General features: G+C 33.8%; 2 protein-coding genes across 4 annotated transcripts in view; both read left to right on the forward strand.

The window, feature by feature from the left end:
• The window catches only part of LOC148601771 (furin-like protease kpc-1), a 39,621-nt gene extending 27,786 nt beyond the window's left edge, over positions 1 to 11,835 (forward strand). Inside the window, exons 12-15 of the mRNA XM_088554428.1 lie at positions 6,022 to 6,127; positions 7,445 to 7,578; positions 10,084 to 10,140; positions 11,259 to 11,835. Coding sequence (XP_088410554.1) covers positions 6,022 to 6,127; positions 7,445 to 7,578; positions 10,084 to 10,140; positions 11,259 to 11,749 — 788 coding nt within the window. The 3' untranslated portion in view covers positions 11,750 to 11,835. The remainder of the gene's footprint in view (positions 1 to 6,021; positions 6,128 to 7,444; positions 7,579 to 10,083; positions 10,141 to 11,258) is intronic.
• A 3,741-nt stretch (positions 11,836 to 15,576) lies between these two features.
• LOC148601772 (egg peptide speract receptor-like) overlaps positions 15,577 to 17,574 on the forward strand; it is a 51,111-nt gene continuing 49,113 nt past the window's right edge. The window contains exon 1 of one of the 3 annotated variants that reach the window (XM_088554993.1): positions 15,577 to 15,748. In XM_088554993.1, the coding sequence (XP_088411119.1) occupies positions 15,667 to 15,748 (82 nt within the window). In that variant the 5' untranslated portion in view covers positions 15,577 to 15,666. The remainder of the gene's footprint in view (positions 15,749 to 17,574) is intronic. The other 2 variants (XM_088554995.1, XM_088554994.1) reach the window with 2 other exon arrangements.

Raw genomic sequence — 17,574 nt, forward strand, 5'->3', positions numbered from 1 at the left:
TTAAGTGGCTTGTAACTGTTACTGAATTAGAAATAAAAGTTGGTTTGGTGGGTTTGTTATATGCCTGAATCGCCTCCTGTCTAATTTTTATTTAGACTGTTTCTGAAGATGTTGCATTCACACATACAGTGTGTATATTCTACACGACTTGCATAGAAAATGTACTGATTATATGGCTGTACAAAAATACATACAACAAAAAACAGGGTTCTGTCTCGCTTGTAACAGTAGACAACGATGAAAGAACTAAGCTTTAAATTAAGCATTTATTTGACGAATTCTGAAAATTGAAGATAGATCTGTTTGTGTACTGCCCCAGGCGGCAGCAATTTTAACCAAAGTTAGGGGCCAGGCAAGAAAAACTCAACCTGGTGAATTTATTTTATATTAGTTTTTTCTATATGATAAAAAGTACAAAATACAATGAAATAATTAAAAAGGAGTTCGAGTAACATAATCGCTATACACCAATAACTATTAAATTTCAAATGATGAAACGTCAAAAAATGTGGGGAAGATTTGTCCATGTTGAGGGACGATATACCTTTCCTGGGGGAACAGGATGTCCATATCGACGGTCCAATTGAGCTGATAAAATAAATTACATGAATATAGCAAATGCTGTTCACTCAGAGGTGTACTCGCGTAAACATGGCGAGACACAAGACAGTTTCTGTAGAAAGTACGCAGTGGACTAAAATAGCATTCAGGTGTGTAAACAAGCGATTTGGTAGAAAACAAATAAATCCAGAAGTAGAATAATGAAACAATTATTTGACAAATTGTGTACTTTGCTACAGGATTCCTAAGTTCAAGAAAGAGTTTAGGCAAACATTGAAGTTGTAATGTACAATGTTAAAGAGCAAGAATATTTCAGTGACTGGTGGACAGGTCACTTTTTCCCCTCACTTCAGCTTTCCTGGCGCGGTTATCTGACCCATCAATTGCCCTAATTATGGCACCAACAGGCAAATTGATCTCACTGATCGGTAGTTCACTTTCTTCTAACTTGCAGTAAAGGGACCAGAATGTCTGTGCAAGTGATTGCACTCGTTTCCATTGTGAGCGATACAAGTTGATATGACATGCTTCATCAAGTATTTTCTCGACACTGTTTGCGACGTTGATCAAATCTCCTGGTAGAAATGTTCATGTAGCTTAGGATTTCTTTACAGTCAGTGTCTACAGTCTAGTTGTGTAGTTGCAAATTGTGCTAACTCAACTGCCAGGACTGCTGTATAGAGCTCTTTATTCGCTACGTGGTTCTAGGCTTAGGGGCAACTTTGGCCTTTCCAAGGACGCTTGAAGTGAAAGTCACCTCTGATGTCCTTTGTTCGCAAGTAGACAGCAGCTGCAATCATTTGTTTTTGACGTATCTGAAAATACCTGCAGCTCCCTTGAAGTACATTTACTGAGTTCTGGTATATATACTGTGAGCGTATTAATTTTTTTTGCGGTATACTGAAAGACGCGAAAAAAGGTCTTGCGAAATTGTTTTTGGCATTATGTTACACAAATAAAATTTAACCACGAAAATTGATACCTGCGAATATCGTTACTTGACTGAATCCGGGAAAATTAGCAACCGTACAAAGTAATACGTTTACATTATTCTGGAAATTCTTAGGTCCTTGAGTGGTTCGAAGGACGCTTTCCATTTTTCCAATTATTGACTGTGTCGTCTGGTACAACTTGAACCCAGTAAAGTAGAAGCTTCCTTAATATTATAACCCATCATCTTGGTTAACATTTCATTGTTCTTGTACCAGAAGAGTATAAGTTAGTTGCAATGAATTTCTCTAACTATTAAGTAGGAAAATATTTGCTGAACATCTGCAATGACAGCTACTATATTTTTCTTAGGCTTAGAAGGGCCCCAATTAGGTTGTTCGCTAAGTCCGTCCCGATGGTCGTAGGTCTTTTATTGACACTTCTATGCGTGTGACAGAAAAATCTAACACGCCCTTTAAATGGTTGGGCTTTATAGAGTGATGGCAAATACTCAGGAATGTGCTATCACATTAGTGCTATATGCAATCAGCAATCATGGGAACCGAGATCCTAACGGAAACCAAGAGAATGTAATCCAGAGACAAAGACCATACATAGAAGACTGGAATACAACAAACAACACTAAAAGATATATACAAAGTAACAATAGTAACAAAAGTAAATGAGCACTCCACCAAAAAGTGGGAGCGAGAACCAGGTGCACCGGTAGGGTAAGCATCCTCTGATTTTCTCGAAACACTAGCTGAGTTGCTCATATAAAGCGAAGTCCAGGGTAGACAAAAGAGGAAAAGAAAAAAAAAAGTATGACGCGTTGAACAAATCAGTTTTCATGGTGGAGATGGATTCATCATAACGATCCACGAGTTTAAAATGACAACCATAAAACTTATGTAGTGACGACTTCAATCTTGTAGCAACATAATCCTGTTCTAGAAGTCTCATTGTAAGAAGTCTAGCACGGCACAAGAAATCTGCGTAGGTATGGCAATATCTACCATTATGTATGAGTTGGGACGAATACTCCATACACAGGTGCTAAAGGAATGTTTCCATAGATGAAAGAAAAGCCGTCGTGTTTGTGTATAGTTTGGTCAATACTTATCTTTTACACAGACCTCTAAGTGTAGGGCAAGACATGAGACTGACTTTAAAGTATCGGCCACTGCCTATGGGTGCAATTAACATTTGACACGCATTTTAATTTAGCGAAAAACAATTCATTTAAGTTAACGAAACTTAAATTGAATCAGTCATTGGTAGTAATAAGTGGTTTAATAACTAAGCATAAACGCACATCTTAACACAAAAAAAGCGGTGCTTTTCTGGTATAATTATTATGTGTGCTAGTGACCGAAATATATTTCTTTAGTTACATCGATGACACTAATCACTAGTACATGATAAATTCTTTCCGCCGGATATATGGAACATACATAAATATTGGATTATGTTCTGTATACACGCCTTGTAATCATTTCGTGATACTTAACCGCTGATTTGTACAAATTTTCTTTGATGCGTACTTGCCGATAATGCAAGGATCAGTGAACTGACTTGATGTTTACTTGCTGATAATGCAAGGATCGGCGAAAAAAAGATATGGGGGCAAAAAAACTAACGTTTTACAGTGATATTTGAACGACTGGTTAATTCGTAGTTGTAACCGTTTTGTAAACAAATACCACAAATAATTAAATATCAATACAAAAACAAAATAACTGAGGTCCATGTACATGTGTACATTTGCTGATGCAACCTAAAATGCCATTATAAATCAATACTATTCTTTTTTAAAGCAACGAGAAGGATTTGTTGCATTCTTCCATGCACATGTTTGAAGAACAAAAAAATGGGAATGACCGTGATGCTATTGCGTATTTTATGCAGCAGATGTTAATCTTGACTTTTATACTTGTTACTGTAAAGTATTATTATAAAGATAACTTACAATGATGATTGGCCTGTGTATGCCTTACATCTTCACTTCACATGAATAATTTGAAATTCAAGAAAACTGGCAAAATCGTTAACAAATCATAACTCACCATTAAAGACTCTAAATAATCCTTGATAGAAACGCACAAAAAATTCAAGAAATAGTTCTTGTGATATGCCAATCAAACTGACGCATGGGATTAATTTGGACTGGCATGATTATTAGTGGTCATCCGATAAAATAGCCTCGATTTGATTAATATTTTTTGGTAATATTTTGAACATATTGCAGATAACAAAAATACTTTTCATTCATAAATCCCAAATTATCATTATGTATGTACATATATATATATATATATATATATATATAAAACGTCTCAGATTGTGACGACTCTATTCTCTACACTGCTCCATCGGATCAAATTGATACAGGGAAGATAACGTAAACTTATAGAAGGGTCTGAAAAATTCCCAACGATGTTAGAACTGTCAAATTTGCGAAGCAATTTTTTGTCGTTCCCTCCGCGGGACTCGAACTCATACCGCTGTGACATCTATGGCAACTCCGCCTGCACTTAAGTCCAGCCCCCTAGACCACTCGGCCAGCTAGGCTATATAAAAATATAGCTTTTGCTGGCCGGGTGATTCCTCCTCGTAGGATTAATCTAGGGGTGTAACTTAGTACACGATGTATGGTAGTACGGGACAGTTCATTTAGGTGTTCTTATGTAGGATAGAGGATCAAATTAACGATGCATGTCACAACAAATCAATATTATACAACGTCTCAGAATGTGACGACTCTATTCGCTACACTGCTCCGTCGGATCAAATTGATACAGGAAAGATATATAAACGTATAGAAAGGTCTGAAAAATTCCCAACGATGTTAGAACTGTCAAATGTTTTTATATATATATGATCAAACTGATACAGGGAAGATAACGTAAACTTATAGAAGCTATATTTTTATATAGCCTAGCTGGCCGAGTGGACTTAGTGCAGGCGGTGTTGCCATAGATGTCACAGCGGTACGAGTTCGAGTCCCGCGGAGGGAACGACCAAAAATTTGCATCGCAAATTTGACAATTCTAACATCGTTGGGAATTTCTCAGACCCTTCCATATATATATCATTGTGGGTAAAATACTGTATTCATCTCAGTAATATCAGGAGTTGTGTCCATTACCCTCGGTCCGCCTCCTTAAGTAGCACTCTTTGTAAGAATCATTCAAATTTTGTAATATGTGATACACCCTGCTCTTAGGGGATAATTCACATTATTTATAATTTATATCTCCTTTGGACAAACCACATGCTAATTTCTGTTCACTATATCACTTTAAACAAAATATGAAAAATAAAAATATGAATAGGCTTTCCAATAATAAATCAAATTTTGCATGATTCTTTCTTTAAACAACCCACATGCTAACTTCTGATTACTATATCAATTAAAAAAAATGTCAAAAATGAAAATATGTAGGCTGTCCAATAATAAATCACATTTTGCATGATTTTTAGCTAGATAACTCTTCTTAATTAATCATTTCTTTCAGTGTGCATTCTTCTAATGTAATCATTAAATAGAACGTTGTAAACAATACCAATCCAGGGAACCAGGTTATAGCGGTAATTAAAAGAACGCAATCCAGGGACAAAGACCAGACACGGAAAACAGACATACACAACACAGAACATAATGTAACTAAAATAATACATACAAAGCAACAAAAAGCAAATGAGCAACTCGGACTCCACTAAAAACTGGGAGCATGGACCAGGTGCACCGGTAGGGTAAGCGTCCTTTCCTTTCTAGAAACACCCGCCGAGTTGCTCATAAAAAGTCAAGTCTGGGGCACTCTTGTTTCCTTTTGTTAAGAAATTTAAACTGGTTGTAAGACACACCCGATTACAATAGATGGGTAAATATTATTGGTCAGTATCAGCTTACTGTCCAGTAATTAAAATGGTAAAATAACTAAGGTACGAGATCACAATTAATTCCACTTGATTTTTATTGTGTTTTATCCTGATTCTATTTTTTGGTCCTTGCTGCGGAAATGTACGTAGGACCAGAATCGACATTACATTGAATTTTGTTTTATTCTGCAATTTTGTACAGGAGTTGTGATTTGGTCATGTGAAAGAATGTGAAAATTTAGGATATTTGGCAGTGGTCACTCCTCATGTCTACGGGGTCTCTTATCATTGTTGTTAAAATACAAAATGTTGGTATTTTTATTCTGCAGCACTTGCATGAATTTTGTTTTATGTATGATTTCTATATTAGTGAAGTGTATTGAGTTTAAAGCAGTGGATTTTATATTAGTTATAATAGGTCTGTTAAAATGCATTACGAAATCAATTGTGGTCCCTACCATACGTAGGTGGCAGAATAACCTACTGAGTAGGCTTGCATAAAAATAAAATTGCCGTTTATTCTGTGATGAGACAAGATACACCAATAAAACTTTCAATGTAATTTGAGCATGTTAATACTAATTGTTGAAATTACGAAATTTCCTTTTAAGAGTCACCCAATCGTTCCACTACAAATTTACATTGCAGTTAGTCAAGTTCTGGGCTTTGGTTTGATTGATGCACATGCAATGGTAAACAGTGGAAAAACATGGTCCACTGTCCCTCCGCAGCAGATGTGTGAACAAACTAAACCGTAAGTACATTTGTTATGTTTTTTTTTTCATTTTATTATTAATGTATATGTAAGCAGTTTATTTATAAACACGAAGGGGACATATAAAATCTGTACACTTATCCTAATCCTTTCACCTTTACTAATAGGGAATGCGCTGAAGATTTTATTTCAGCTAACGGTTCAGACAAATTCAAAAAATTACAAAATACACTGGTTTAAAAATTTTCATTGTCAATTGTGCATAGAATTGAAGGTTGAAATATAGCAAAAATTGAAAAATTAACCACGTACGGGTAAAATAGTCGATTTCATGTGGCTTTTTTATGTAGAAAATACATTTAAAATGGTAATACGGGGTAAAACGAAAAACTAAACTTCTACAATGTGAACAAATCTGTTTTCTTGGTTCAGAAGGCCACACCGAAAGAATCGACGAGGCCATTTTATAGGCCGTAAAGCAGTGATGAATTTGTTCCAATGTTAGAAAGAAAACATGGAACTAATCTTCTGTGGGCTCCGGTATAACGTTTAAATAGCCATAGATAAATCAAAACTAATCTTCTGTGGGCTCCGGTATAATGTTTACATAGCCATAGATAAATCAAAACTAATCTTCTTGTAGCTTCCGGTATAACGTTTACATAGCCACAGATAAATCAAAAATCGACAATTTGAAATGACAAATCACCACAGTTGCAGAATATACCATCTGTAAGATTTACTTCTCCGACAGTTTTTAGTAATAAGCAAGATACGAACCTTCGGGATTCAAACAGGTCCTATTTATATACCAATTTGTTTTTTTTTGTGTTTTTTTTACTACTCTTGACGAATACATTGTCTGTCATTAGTTATGTTAGTCATCCTCTGTGAATTAAGAAAAAAAACAGTGTAGTTCAGATGCAGTTTTACAAAAATAGAAAGAAAAATGCTGAGTACCATGACAGTTAAACTTGTCTAAACCAAAGCAAACTTGTGAAATATCCTTTGAATCAGACAGGTATTAGATTTTTTGGAATGGTCGTGGTCAACGCAAGAGGGACAAGAGGTCTTATTCCTAATTGATATTAAAACCGTGTTCTTTTGTTTTTGTTTTGTTTGAAATTTTTGTTTAAAACTATCCTTCATTTTGACATTCTTATACATTTTCTATTACAGAAATATACAAGAAAACTATTCTACTTTGACAATCGCAGCAATTGGTAATTGTTCGTCAATCGGATACCTTGAACATGTAACTGTAGATGTCACGTTCTACTATTCTCGTTTCCGAGGTAACACTTTAATTTACCTCATATCTCCGTTTGGAACAAGAAGTAATTTGCTTCATTATAGATATTACGATGCGGCTGATAACATCTCAGAAGGCACCCATACCTGGAAGTTTATGTCCGTACATTTTTGGTGGGAAAAACCTCATGGAACATGGATTTTGGAGGTCACTCCTGATAATCCCTCGTTTTCAAATGGTAAAGTATCTTACTAATCAAGTTACTGTCTCAACGATTTCGCTCCAATAGAACTGTCAGGCATGACTCCCAAAGGAATATATCGTGTCACAAGACAGTCTTTGAAAGATATGATTACCAACGTTAACCCTGTAAACAACTCCGTATTTAAGTAATATTTATCTATAGTCACAATATTTGCCTCTTTCATTGCGCAGTAAATCTTTCCATTAAACTAACAATCATGATATCACGTAATGGTAAAAGACCCTAGGTATCCGATATGCATATGTACTGCCACCACAACATGGATACAAATATGGCTACAAGTCTCCATGTGCAATGCAGGGGAATGACACCAAGTAAACATGCCCTCGTTAAGGTTATAAATTTAAAACAAACTTGAATCAATCATGAACAAAAAAACTATTCTCTTAGTTTTGGAATGACATGAGAGACTTAAACATTTATATATTTGGTAACTAGATATCAACCAAACTGTGGTATCCAGTGTGTATACATTTACCTTAGACCGGCTAGTGCTCCAAAACGAGTGTCAATACAAAACATCAATAATATTTTAAAACTCTCGAATACTAGTATTTGAATAAAAGACACCACGATATCATAGTATATTTATTAAAATTCGACCGCTTGATACTTTCGTAAGCAGAATGGACAATCACACAGCAGTTTGAAAAGTTCAGAAAATTCAGACATGAAGTTACTTTCGTAAGCAGAATGGACAATCTCACAGCAGTTTGAAAAGTTCAGAAAATTCAGACATGAAGTCATTCGTGCATGCCAAAAACCAACAAAGTTAACTTTTTAAAACATCTGATTCAGAAACAGATACAGACCATATATTTTGTGGCATATAACCAGTTTTAGTTTCCCGTCCAGTTTTTGCACTTTCGAAAGTAAAATTATATATATTATGTATGAAATTGGTACGTTGAGTTTTTTTCTGATTTGGTATGTTTTGGTAGTTTTTAGTGTACGGAATGTATGGTGTTTGAGAAATACAGATCAGAATACAGACATGATGTATCAATTCATTGTAATAAAACATACGAGACCGAAAGAAGCAAAATTTGTTTAGTGGGTTGCCCAACACCATTAATCAAATCTGTCGCGACAAAAAAGTAGAAATAAACTACTCTACAAGGTTAACAAATCATTAAAATTTTCTCAGTGATAAATAAATACTTCAGATTCTCTTTCATCTCAGACATAATGATGTGTTTGTTCAGTTGTATAGACAAGCAGAAATGTCAGTGCCTGGAATCGACAAAACTTTACTTTTCGCAGTCGACACTATTGACTCAATGTGGTTATAGTTTGGAGATATGCATAAGAGCAGATTTATTTTTCACATTTTTTTCAAAGTCCTTTCGATTAAACGCGGATTTGAAACCAAATCATGTATTAACAACTCTGCGAATATTTCCAGAAAAGCATAGTACGCTTACCGTATTGATTTACATATACTTGTTGTCTACTCCAAATATGGCTTGTTCATTTATTTGTAAGTTTCTTTGTGTATATTTTTGTATATTTGTGTAATGTATCGTCAATACCCTGTTTGCCGTTCAATTAATAATAATGTTATTTTGTATAACGTGCTTTTAAATAATGGGTTACAATTAAACTAGCGAAATAACAAAATCAAGACTTGAATTACAGTTCATTATTTGTGGTATATTTCAATAAAAATCACGGACAGCAAAAAAAAAAAAAAACCTGTAATTTACGTCGATATGGTTCAGCAGCTTGAAGTTCAACTAATCTAAATCCGATTCATAAGTTGCTTCATTGTTAATGAAATGTAAACTGTCCTCAAAATGTTATTACACAGCGTAGGTCGAACATTGAAAATATTCCTAAATTTACCCAAAAGACAGATTGAAACTAGGGTTTAAGACAATTATCGCAAAAAGCGTTTTTATTGATTGTTACGCATGGTCTAACTTTATTTGAAAAAATCTGACAATCCACGCCACGTGACTATGTGTATTCATGGAACCCGTACTCGAACTCAAATTGTTGAGGAGTGACGACTGCAGTCTTGTAAACGAAAACCATTGATGCATAAAACGGTAAAAATATTATACTTAACTATTTCTCAACTATAAAGAAATAGTGATTCAAAATAGTAAATTCTGACGTTCTAAGCAGGTTAGTAATGCAATTGGAAGTTGCAAAATAAACACAGATCGGTTTTCGGGTTTCAACGCTTTTAGCAGTAAATTCCGGGAAAATACTTTTTCTGTAACAATAATTATACGCCGGATTGCTACAGTTAGTTGATTGCAAATTCGCCAGAAATTACAACACCAGTAATGTTATTGATTTGAGATATGTACTCACATTACGAACGCTCTTAATGTACTCACCTTAACAATCCATTAATTTTCTCAATCACGTCGTATGTTCGAAATCATTTTCTTCCTAAAGTATTGTTTTCGCATATTTAACTTCTATTTCATGACACATAAAGTGTTTTTGCTTTTCTTTAATTTTCAGTGCATATAAAAAGTTGGAAGATAACGTTGTATGGAACAGAAACAGATCCTCGACAAGGTATTTAAACAAAGATCTATTAATGGGAATGTACTGCGCGCTGCTGATTGTTACTATGGATATTTCCCAGTTTTTTTTGGGGGGGGCGGGACTGGGGGGGGGGGGGGGGCTCATGCCTATACAATCAAAATATCAATAATTACAAGGCCAATTCATTATCCTCGTTAGATCAGAACATATGATAGTACATATTTTGATGTAATGCAATTGTAACTAATAACTCAAAATTTATATGTTGTATAATTCATGGCAATGCCAGGTTGCACTTTAAGAAAAAAATATCTATCTCGTATGATTGGTATAGTCATATCTGACTGTTCATTTGTACGAAACTTTCTTGGCTGTTTTTTTTTAATCTATGTGTTCCAAAAACTGTGTCTAATTTGGTACGATATTTTAGTCATTTAGTTTCATACTCGTCATAGTCTATGAATGTAAGTAGATTTGAATGTTACAAATTAACAATTTTTTGCATAATTGGCATTGAATCACCCATTCCAAAGTCTTTAATTGACGAACTTTGTTTTACTTCATTTGTAAATACATACATTTTATCAACGTTCTAAGTAAAATTCAATCTGAACCCAGATTACTGTGGAAATACTTTAATTCGTTGGTACCAATTTTCATGGTTTATGGAAGAAACTTCTGCTGTAGAATATTGAATTTGTTGATTCGACAACTTAGTTTAATAAATGAATGAAACATTAACTTTCCGGTGGGGATCTAACTTTCATGGTTTATCAAACAAACCAAAACCATGAAAATTGGGACCCAACGAACAATGATACTTTCACAGCACTTCTTTCGATTTATGCAGTTGTACAGCTAACATAAATTTGAAATATCCAACATAACGGGCAAAATAATTAACTTTAGTAAATTTTGTACGACAGAGCATTACAAGGGAATTAAATGATTGTTCTTTTATGTAAAAAATATGTATAGAGCAGAATACTATAAACTTGTCGATTTTCGTTATTTACGCAGAGGACAAACAAAAAAAAAAAAAAAAACGTTTACAGTACTAAATCCTTGACGTAATATTAATCTGGTGTATTTGCTAAATTTTTTATATTAAACCAATTTCCGTATTAATGTTTACATATTGATTTTAGATCAAGTAAATGATGGTTCATCTCCACCATCAACGTCTTCTGATTCACCGATTACAGTTACTTATGTATCAGATACAAAAACAGCAGAAACAACAAAAACAACTACTGATGAACACGAAACTACTACGGATACACCAGTAACAACCACCGATTCGCCAACAACAACTTCGGATACTATTATACAAGAAACAACTACAGATACACTAGTACTGGAAACAACTACAGATACACTAGCACAGGAAACAACTACAGATACACTAGCACAGGAAACAACTACAGGTACTCTAGTACTAGAAACAACCATAGTTGCTCGAGCAACAACCAATGATATTCCGACTACTTCAGATGTAACGAGGCCTGCCCAGTCTACAGCGATAACGGGTAGTGCATCATCGACAGAGCTAAATTTTGATTCTGGTAGCATCCGTACTATTAATTATAGCATATACATTATAATGATATTATTGATCTTATCAGTTTTAATAATTTGATTTGAAATTGATGCCATGAGTTAGGATATAGATTGATAGGATTGACTGTCTTTCCTTACTTTCTACCGCCTGTACTTTCTGCCTTCCTTCCGACAACATCTTAATTATTTTTTGCAATATGTATATATGCTGTTTTACGTTTGATTACTTTCTGTGATACATTGTGTATGGAGGGTTAGAACATAAGTACCAAACTAATAAAATATAGGTAGTTGTCAAAAAGGAAAATATGTATAACAAATGGCAATATCAGGGCAAAAACCGGAATTTGGAAAACAACTGAAGTGTTCCTGACCTGGTGCAGGCATTTCAATATGAAAGCTGGATTAAAACAGGTTTAATAGCAAACTAAATCTCCCGCTACAATACTGCTGGAAGGAGTGTGATCAAACTTGGCATGACCTTCACTTACAATATCCTTATTTATCTGTGTGTATTAATTTACGATCTGGCGATAAACCATGGCCATTCGTCAACAAATGGTTCTAAGTAAGCTAAGTTCTAAGATACGCAAGAAAACTAAGGTTCTATCATTGATTAAATGATTTCTGTGACATAGGAACAGTATGGTCAACAGTCCAATTTTGAGTTATTGCTTTAATTTATAAGACTTAAAAAGGCTAATTATGACCAGTTGAGCAATTCAGGCTTTCGACAGCCTCTAGTTTGTTTACTTGACCCAAACCTCCAACAGGCTTACAGTCCCTGAAGCGATCCCGGCAACGCTTTGACGGATCGATGACCGTTGACTGGTGACCGATCTGATCGCAGTTTTGTTATGTAAAATGACGAATGAATCGTAAAAATTAAACACATGTACAAAAAAGTATATTAAAAAGTAAATTGATGTTCAAATTTATTGCATAATGTAAATATGTGTAAAATTGACAGAGAAAACACTGGAAACTGTAAAATATATTGACCGCTCTGTGGTCACGTGATGCGATCACCGGTTTGATAGGTAGGTTTGACGGATCGATGACTGATCGGAATTTTTGTTGTACGGATCGGTTCAGGTACTGTATCAAGGCTGGCGAGCGATACTGACTCGGTAGAGATTTTGTTGATATATAGGTAAATGAAGGCGATAAAAATGAAATGATTCTGGTGCAAAAAAAGTTCTTTCATATTTAAACATTAGATCAAAACACAACCATTCGAAGTCAACAAAATATTGAATCAAATTGAAAAAAGAACATTAACCCAATGACATGACTAAGGTTCTTTATAATGCCATGAGGTTCATTTATGTCTAAACTAAAACAAACATCTCACGACAGAGAAATAGATTTAAAGAAACTATACAGTGAAACAATAATGCATGGGTGCACAATTAAAGTGGGAAATAAATGTACATCGCGAATAACTAAGAAAATCCATAGAATGTCTTTAACACGTCGGACTCCAAACAATAACCAACATTTCTAATAGATTTGAAACAACTGACACATCTCAAGTCTCCTACCTCAAGGCATAGAGTGAATATGGTAATAATAACACAGGCTCATAAAACAACTTAGACTCCTAAAACAGCCCATAGAATAAATTTGAAACATCATATAGGAATAGGTTTGACTCCTGACATAATTCATACAAAAAGTCTGATTGTAACAGTAGTTCCCGGAATGTTTACTAAAACGGTAATTTCTTTTTTAAGACAAGGTTGAAATCACTTAAAAAATTTATGGACAGTAATGTTATGAGTTTCAATACCGATCAAGAAGAGTTTCTTAATTCACATCCGGTTCAGTCTGGAGTATGAATATCCAAAAGCACCAGTAAAAACAAACAACAGACACAGCTAATCCGGTTTAAATCGAAACCGTATTTGACTTTATAATTATTGTTATTCTCAGACGATTGCTATGCGTAGAATACAGTCATCAAACTGACATAGTATTCATTGAAATACATGTGGTTTAGATAAGGTTTATGGAATGTTTAAGGTATGGTAGAGTAATAAATGGAACCAAGGTTATAGCGGTAATCAAAAGAATGTAAACAAGGGGCAAATACCAGACATGGAAAACAGACATACACAACAAAGAACATAAAGTAACTGAAATCATACATACAAAGTAACAAAAGCAAATGAGAAACTCGGACTCCTGTAAAAACTGTGAGCATGGACCAGGTGCACCGGTAGAGTAAGCGTCATTTGGTAAAAACAAATTACGATGTACACATCAAAATCAAACAATTGTTATTTTGTGGCTAGAGAGAAAAAGCAGACAGTTATTTAAAGATTAAATCTCTGAAAGCATTAAGTACCACTGCGGTTAAATATCATGCAAATGTGATTCATGTCTGAAAAGCCTACATGTTTTTCATTTTAATAATTTGTTTGAATTGTAATAGTAACACAGAAATTAATATTGCGTTTTTCATATAACCTGTGTTCTTAGGGAATAAAAATTATATAGAATGCAATAAAGATGTCAAAATCAAGGGAGATAACTCTGACACTCAAAAAACGATATAATCGATTGGATGTCTGATGTTGATTATCTCCTGAGAACAGAGAGATTGGAATAAATAATTACACATTAAATAATAAATACCCATAAAACAAGTTAATTACAAAAATAACAATATGTAGCCTTTTTAAAGGTCTATCACATTTTCAGTCTTTGCATGATTCTTACAAACTTGAAGACAGTTACTTAAATCATCTTTATTTATAAAATAAAAAACCGTCTATAAAATAATTCAAGTTTCCTTTCAGTATGAAGGCTTTTGTTATTGCAGTTACAACCATTTTTAGCGTATTCCAATTAAGACGATTACAAAATACAATATCTTAATTGATTAAAAAGGACAAAAACTGTTCATTAAGATTACAACATAGGTCCGGAGGTTTATGTATTTTGACAATTTTTTAAAAAAAATAATCAAATTAGAAAAAAGAAAGAAAAAAAAAACACACATCATTTTGACATTTATTTATTTTTATTAAAAAAATCATTTTGATTTTTCATTGTAATGCAGCAACTCTTCCCTGTATTAAACGCTCAATTCTCCCTTCCACATTTTTCCGTTCCCCTGGCCCAGCGTCACATTGTCCATGCCATATTCATACTAATCATTATTTACGCGTAATAAATATTGTTCATATATATAAGGACATTTAAGGGGTAGAAACTTTTATTGAATACAATATTTTACATATAGCAATGTGATAAAGAGTAATCAAGGGAATCAAGATTCTAGCGGAAATCAAAATAATGTATTCCAGGGAGAAAGACCAGACATGGAAAACAGAAAAACACAACAAAGAACACAAAGTAACTAAATAGTACATACAAAGTAACAACTTCGTTTAGTATCAATGTGTGCCAAATCAATTGCAATTTCAATTTTTCCAATCTCAATTTCCAATTCTCCATAACCGCATGCCCCATGTCTCAATGCAGTTGCTCGATACCGTATTCGGGTACGGTAATAACTCGAATATTGATTTCTTTCTATCATTCTGTCTTGATTTGTAAGCACATATCTGATACACTCGTTCAAACCAACCGCGATTTCCGCTTCGATAACCTTGTCATCTATATTACCACAGAAATACGTCAATCAATCGCAAGCAATTACAACATATTCTCGAAATAACATTATAATGATTATAATCAAAATTCTTGTCGAACTCAAATTCGAATATAACACTTTTATAATTATATAGGCTGATATCTTTGGCGAATCTTAGATTGTCTTCAGATTTTCGAGTATTTATTAGTTGTATATATTTTCCGCTTGCTTAGTATAAACGCTTGACTACCTGTCAATTAAGATTATATGAAGATGTAAACTCCTACGCCTTGGAAATTTTTGTTTGGAATGAAGCCAAAATGTATCATATGAATAATGTTTTAAACAGAATGTTTTGAAACTATTGCTAAGCATAACTGATTTACGAAATAATGGAAATGATTGCCTGCCTTTTGATTTTATATCTTCAGGGACACTCCGCTTCTGCGGTTTTCCGACCAGAACAACAAGACTGTAAGTAATTTCAGTTATATTTAACCTAGAGATAAATGTAAGCAATTTTTCTAAATGCAACTGAAATAATAAAACTAACACCTATTTTGAACTTAAATATACCTCTACGTACAAACAAAATTCCGAGTACAGTTCAAATCTATATCATACTTTCAACTGGCGTGTATCATTTTTCATCACGGTCGTGTTTCACGTTTCTCACATGCATGTATCATTTTTCTTCACTTGAGTGTATCATACCTACCACTAACGTGTATCATTTTCATCACGGGCGTGTATCATACATGTACCTACTACTGGCGGGTACCATTTTTCATCACGGGCGTGTATTATACATGTACCTACTACTGGCGTGTATCATTTTCCTCACCGGCATGTATCATACTTACCACTGGCGTGTATCATTTTTCATCACAGTCGTGTGTCGTGTTTGTCACATGCATGTTTCTTTTTAAATCACGGGAGTGTATCATGTTTATCGAAGATGTCTATTTTTTTTGTTATTTAGACATTGTCATAATTATTTGTAAGAAAAGGAGTACAAGGATATTATATTCCTTACCGCTATCTATAGTTCATGTAGAATTGATACAAAGAATACATGGAGTACATTTTTCATTTAACGGAGGTTAGGGGACTGGCACTTGGGCAATTAAATATAGGACAGAGGTGATAGGCAATAAATAGGCGCATAATGATGTGGAAGAATTTTTAGTTTGATTATAAATGTAAAATATTGTAACAAACAAAGTTTATGATGTAAAATTTTTATATAACGATTTATAATAATTTGGAGGTACATGTAACTCTTTTCGTAATAATTGTCACAAAATTGTTTCATACAATGTTACACGTTGTTTTTTAGACACAGATAAGACAAGACGCACCATCAGCGCATGATAAGCCCCTTCTCCCAATTTATAACGTGTTTAGTAAGGCGCACCATTAGCGCATGATTAGCCCCTCCTCGACATTTATAATGTGTTTAGTATTTTTTGTTTGTGTAATAAAAACTGCTTTGATGATCATAGTTAATAGAGCATTTTTTTTTCCTATGTATGATTTCCCTAGAAAATCCGTGTTAAAATTGACATATTTTTTTACTATTCAGTATTTAACCTTTGTTCTTACGCCACAATATAACACTAAAATTTAACATGTTTTCCACAACAAATTGTGTTTTTAACTCCTTTTTCTTAAAGCATCAATTTTATTCTTTTTGATAAATAATTGTTAATATTTTTCTCATGTAGGTCTTTTCTTAGTTCAGAGACATTTATCAGTCGTTGTGATACAATCATATCTTTTGCATTTAATGCATTTTTGAAGATAACAGAAAACTGTCGTAGGATAGATATAAAGTAGAAAACATTGAGGATTTATACGACTTATTATCATTAAAAAAATAAGACAATGATTAGAGATGAAATGTAGATTCAGATTTTTTTGTCCAAAGTCATTAAAGTCCCGACTGCCTCTTTCAAAAACGATCGATCGAATACCATCTACTTAGTTATATGGCTATACTGCATCAGTATGTAATGCATAGCTATATAATTTAAAGAGAATCAATTCTAGAACTGACATGCATTGAATAAAAATAGTACATGTTATGAAACGGCTAAAATAAAACGTAAACAAAAATAACGAGTAAGTGAACAATAACCACGCTAAAAAGATAAAATGGAACTACATGCAAATAAAATATAAATAAACGTAGAAAATAAAAGAATATGGGTCAAACTTTTCTGCCTTACGACCTGTATCAGGGCCAAAAAGTATCAAAAAACAACTGCCAACCCACACCACAGAATAACGGTTACAAT

This window comes from Perna viridis, chromosome 12, assembly GCF_037379345.1.
Source record: "Perna viridis isolate PV_CMFRI_1.1 ecotype Kerala chromosome 12, ASM3737934v1, whole genome shotgun sequence".
Classification (NCBI taxonomy): domain Eukaryota; kingdom Metazoa; phylum Mollusca; class Bivalvia; order Mytilida; family Mytilidae; genus Perna; species Perna viridis.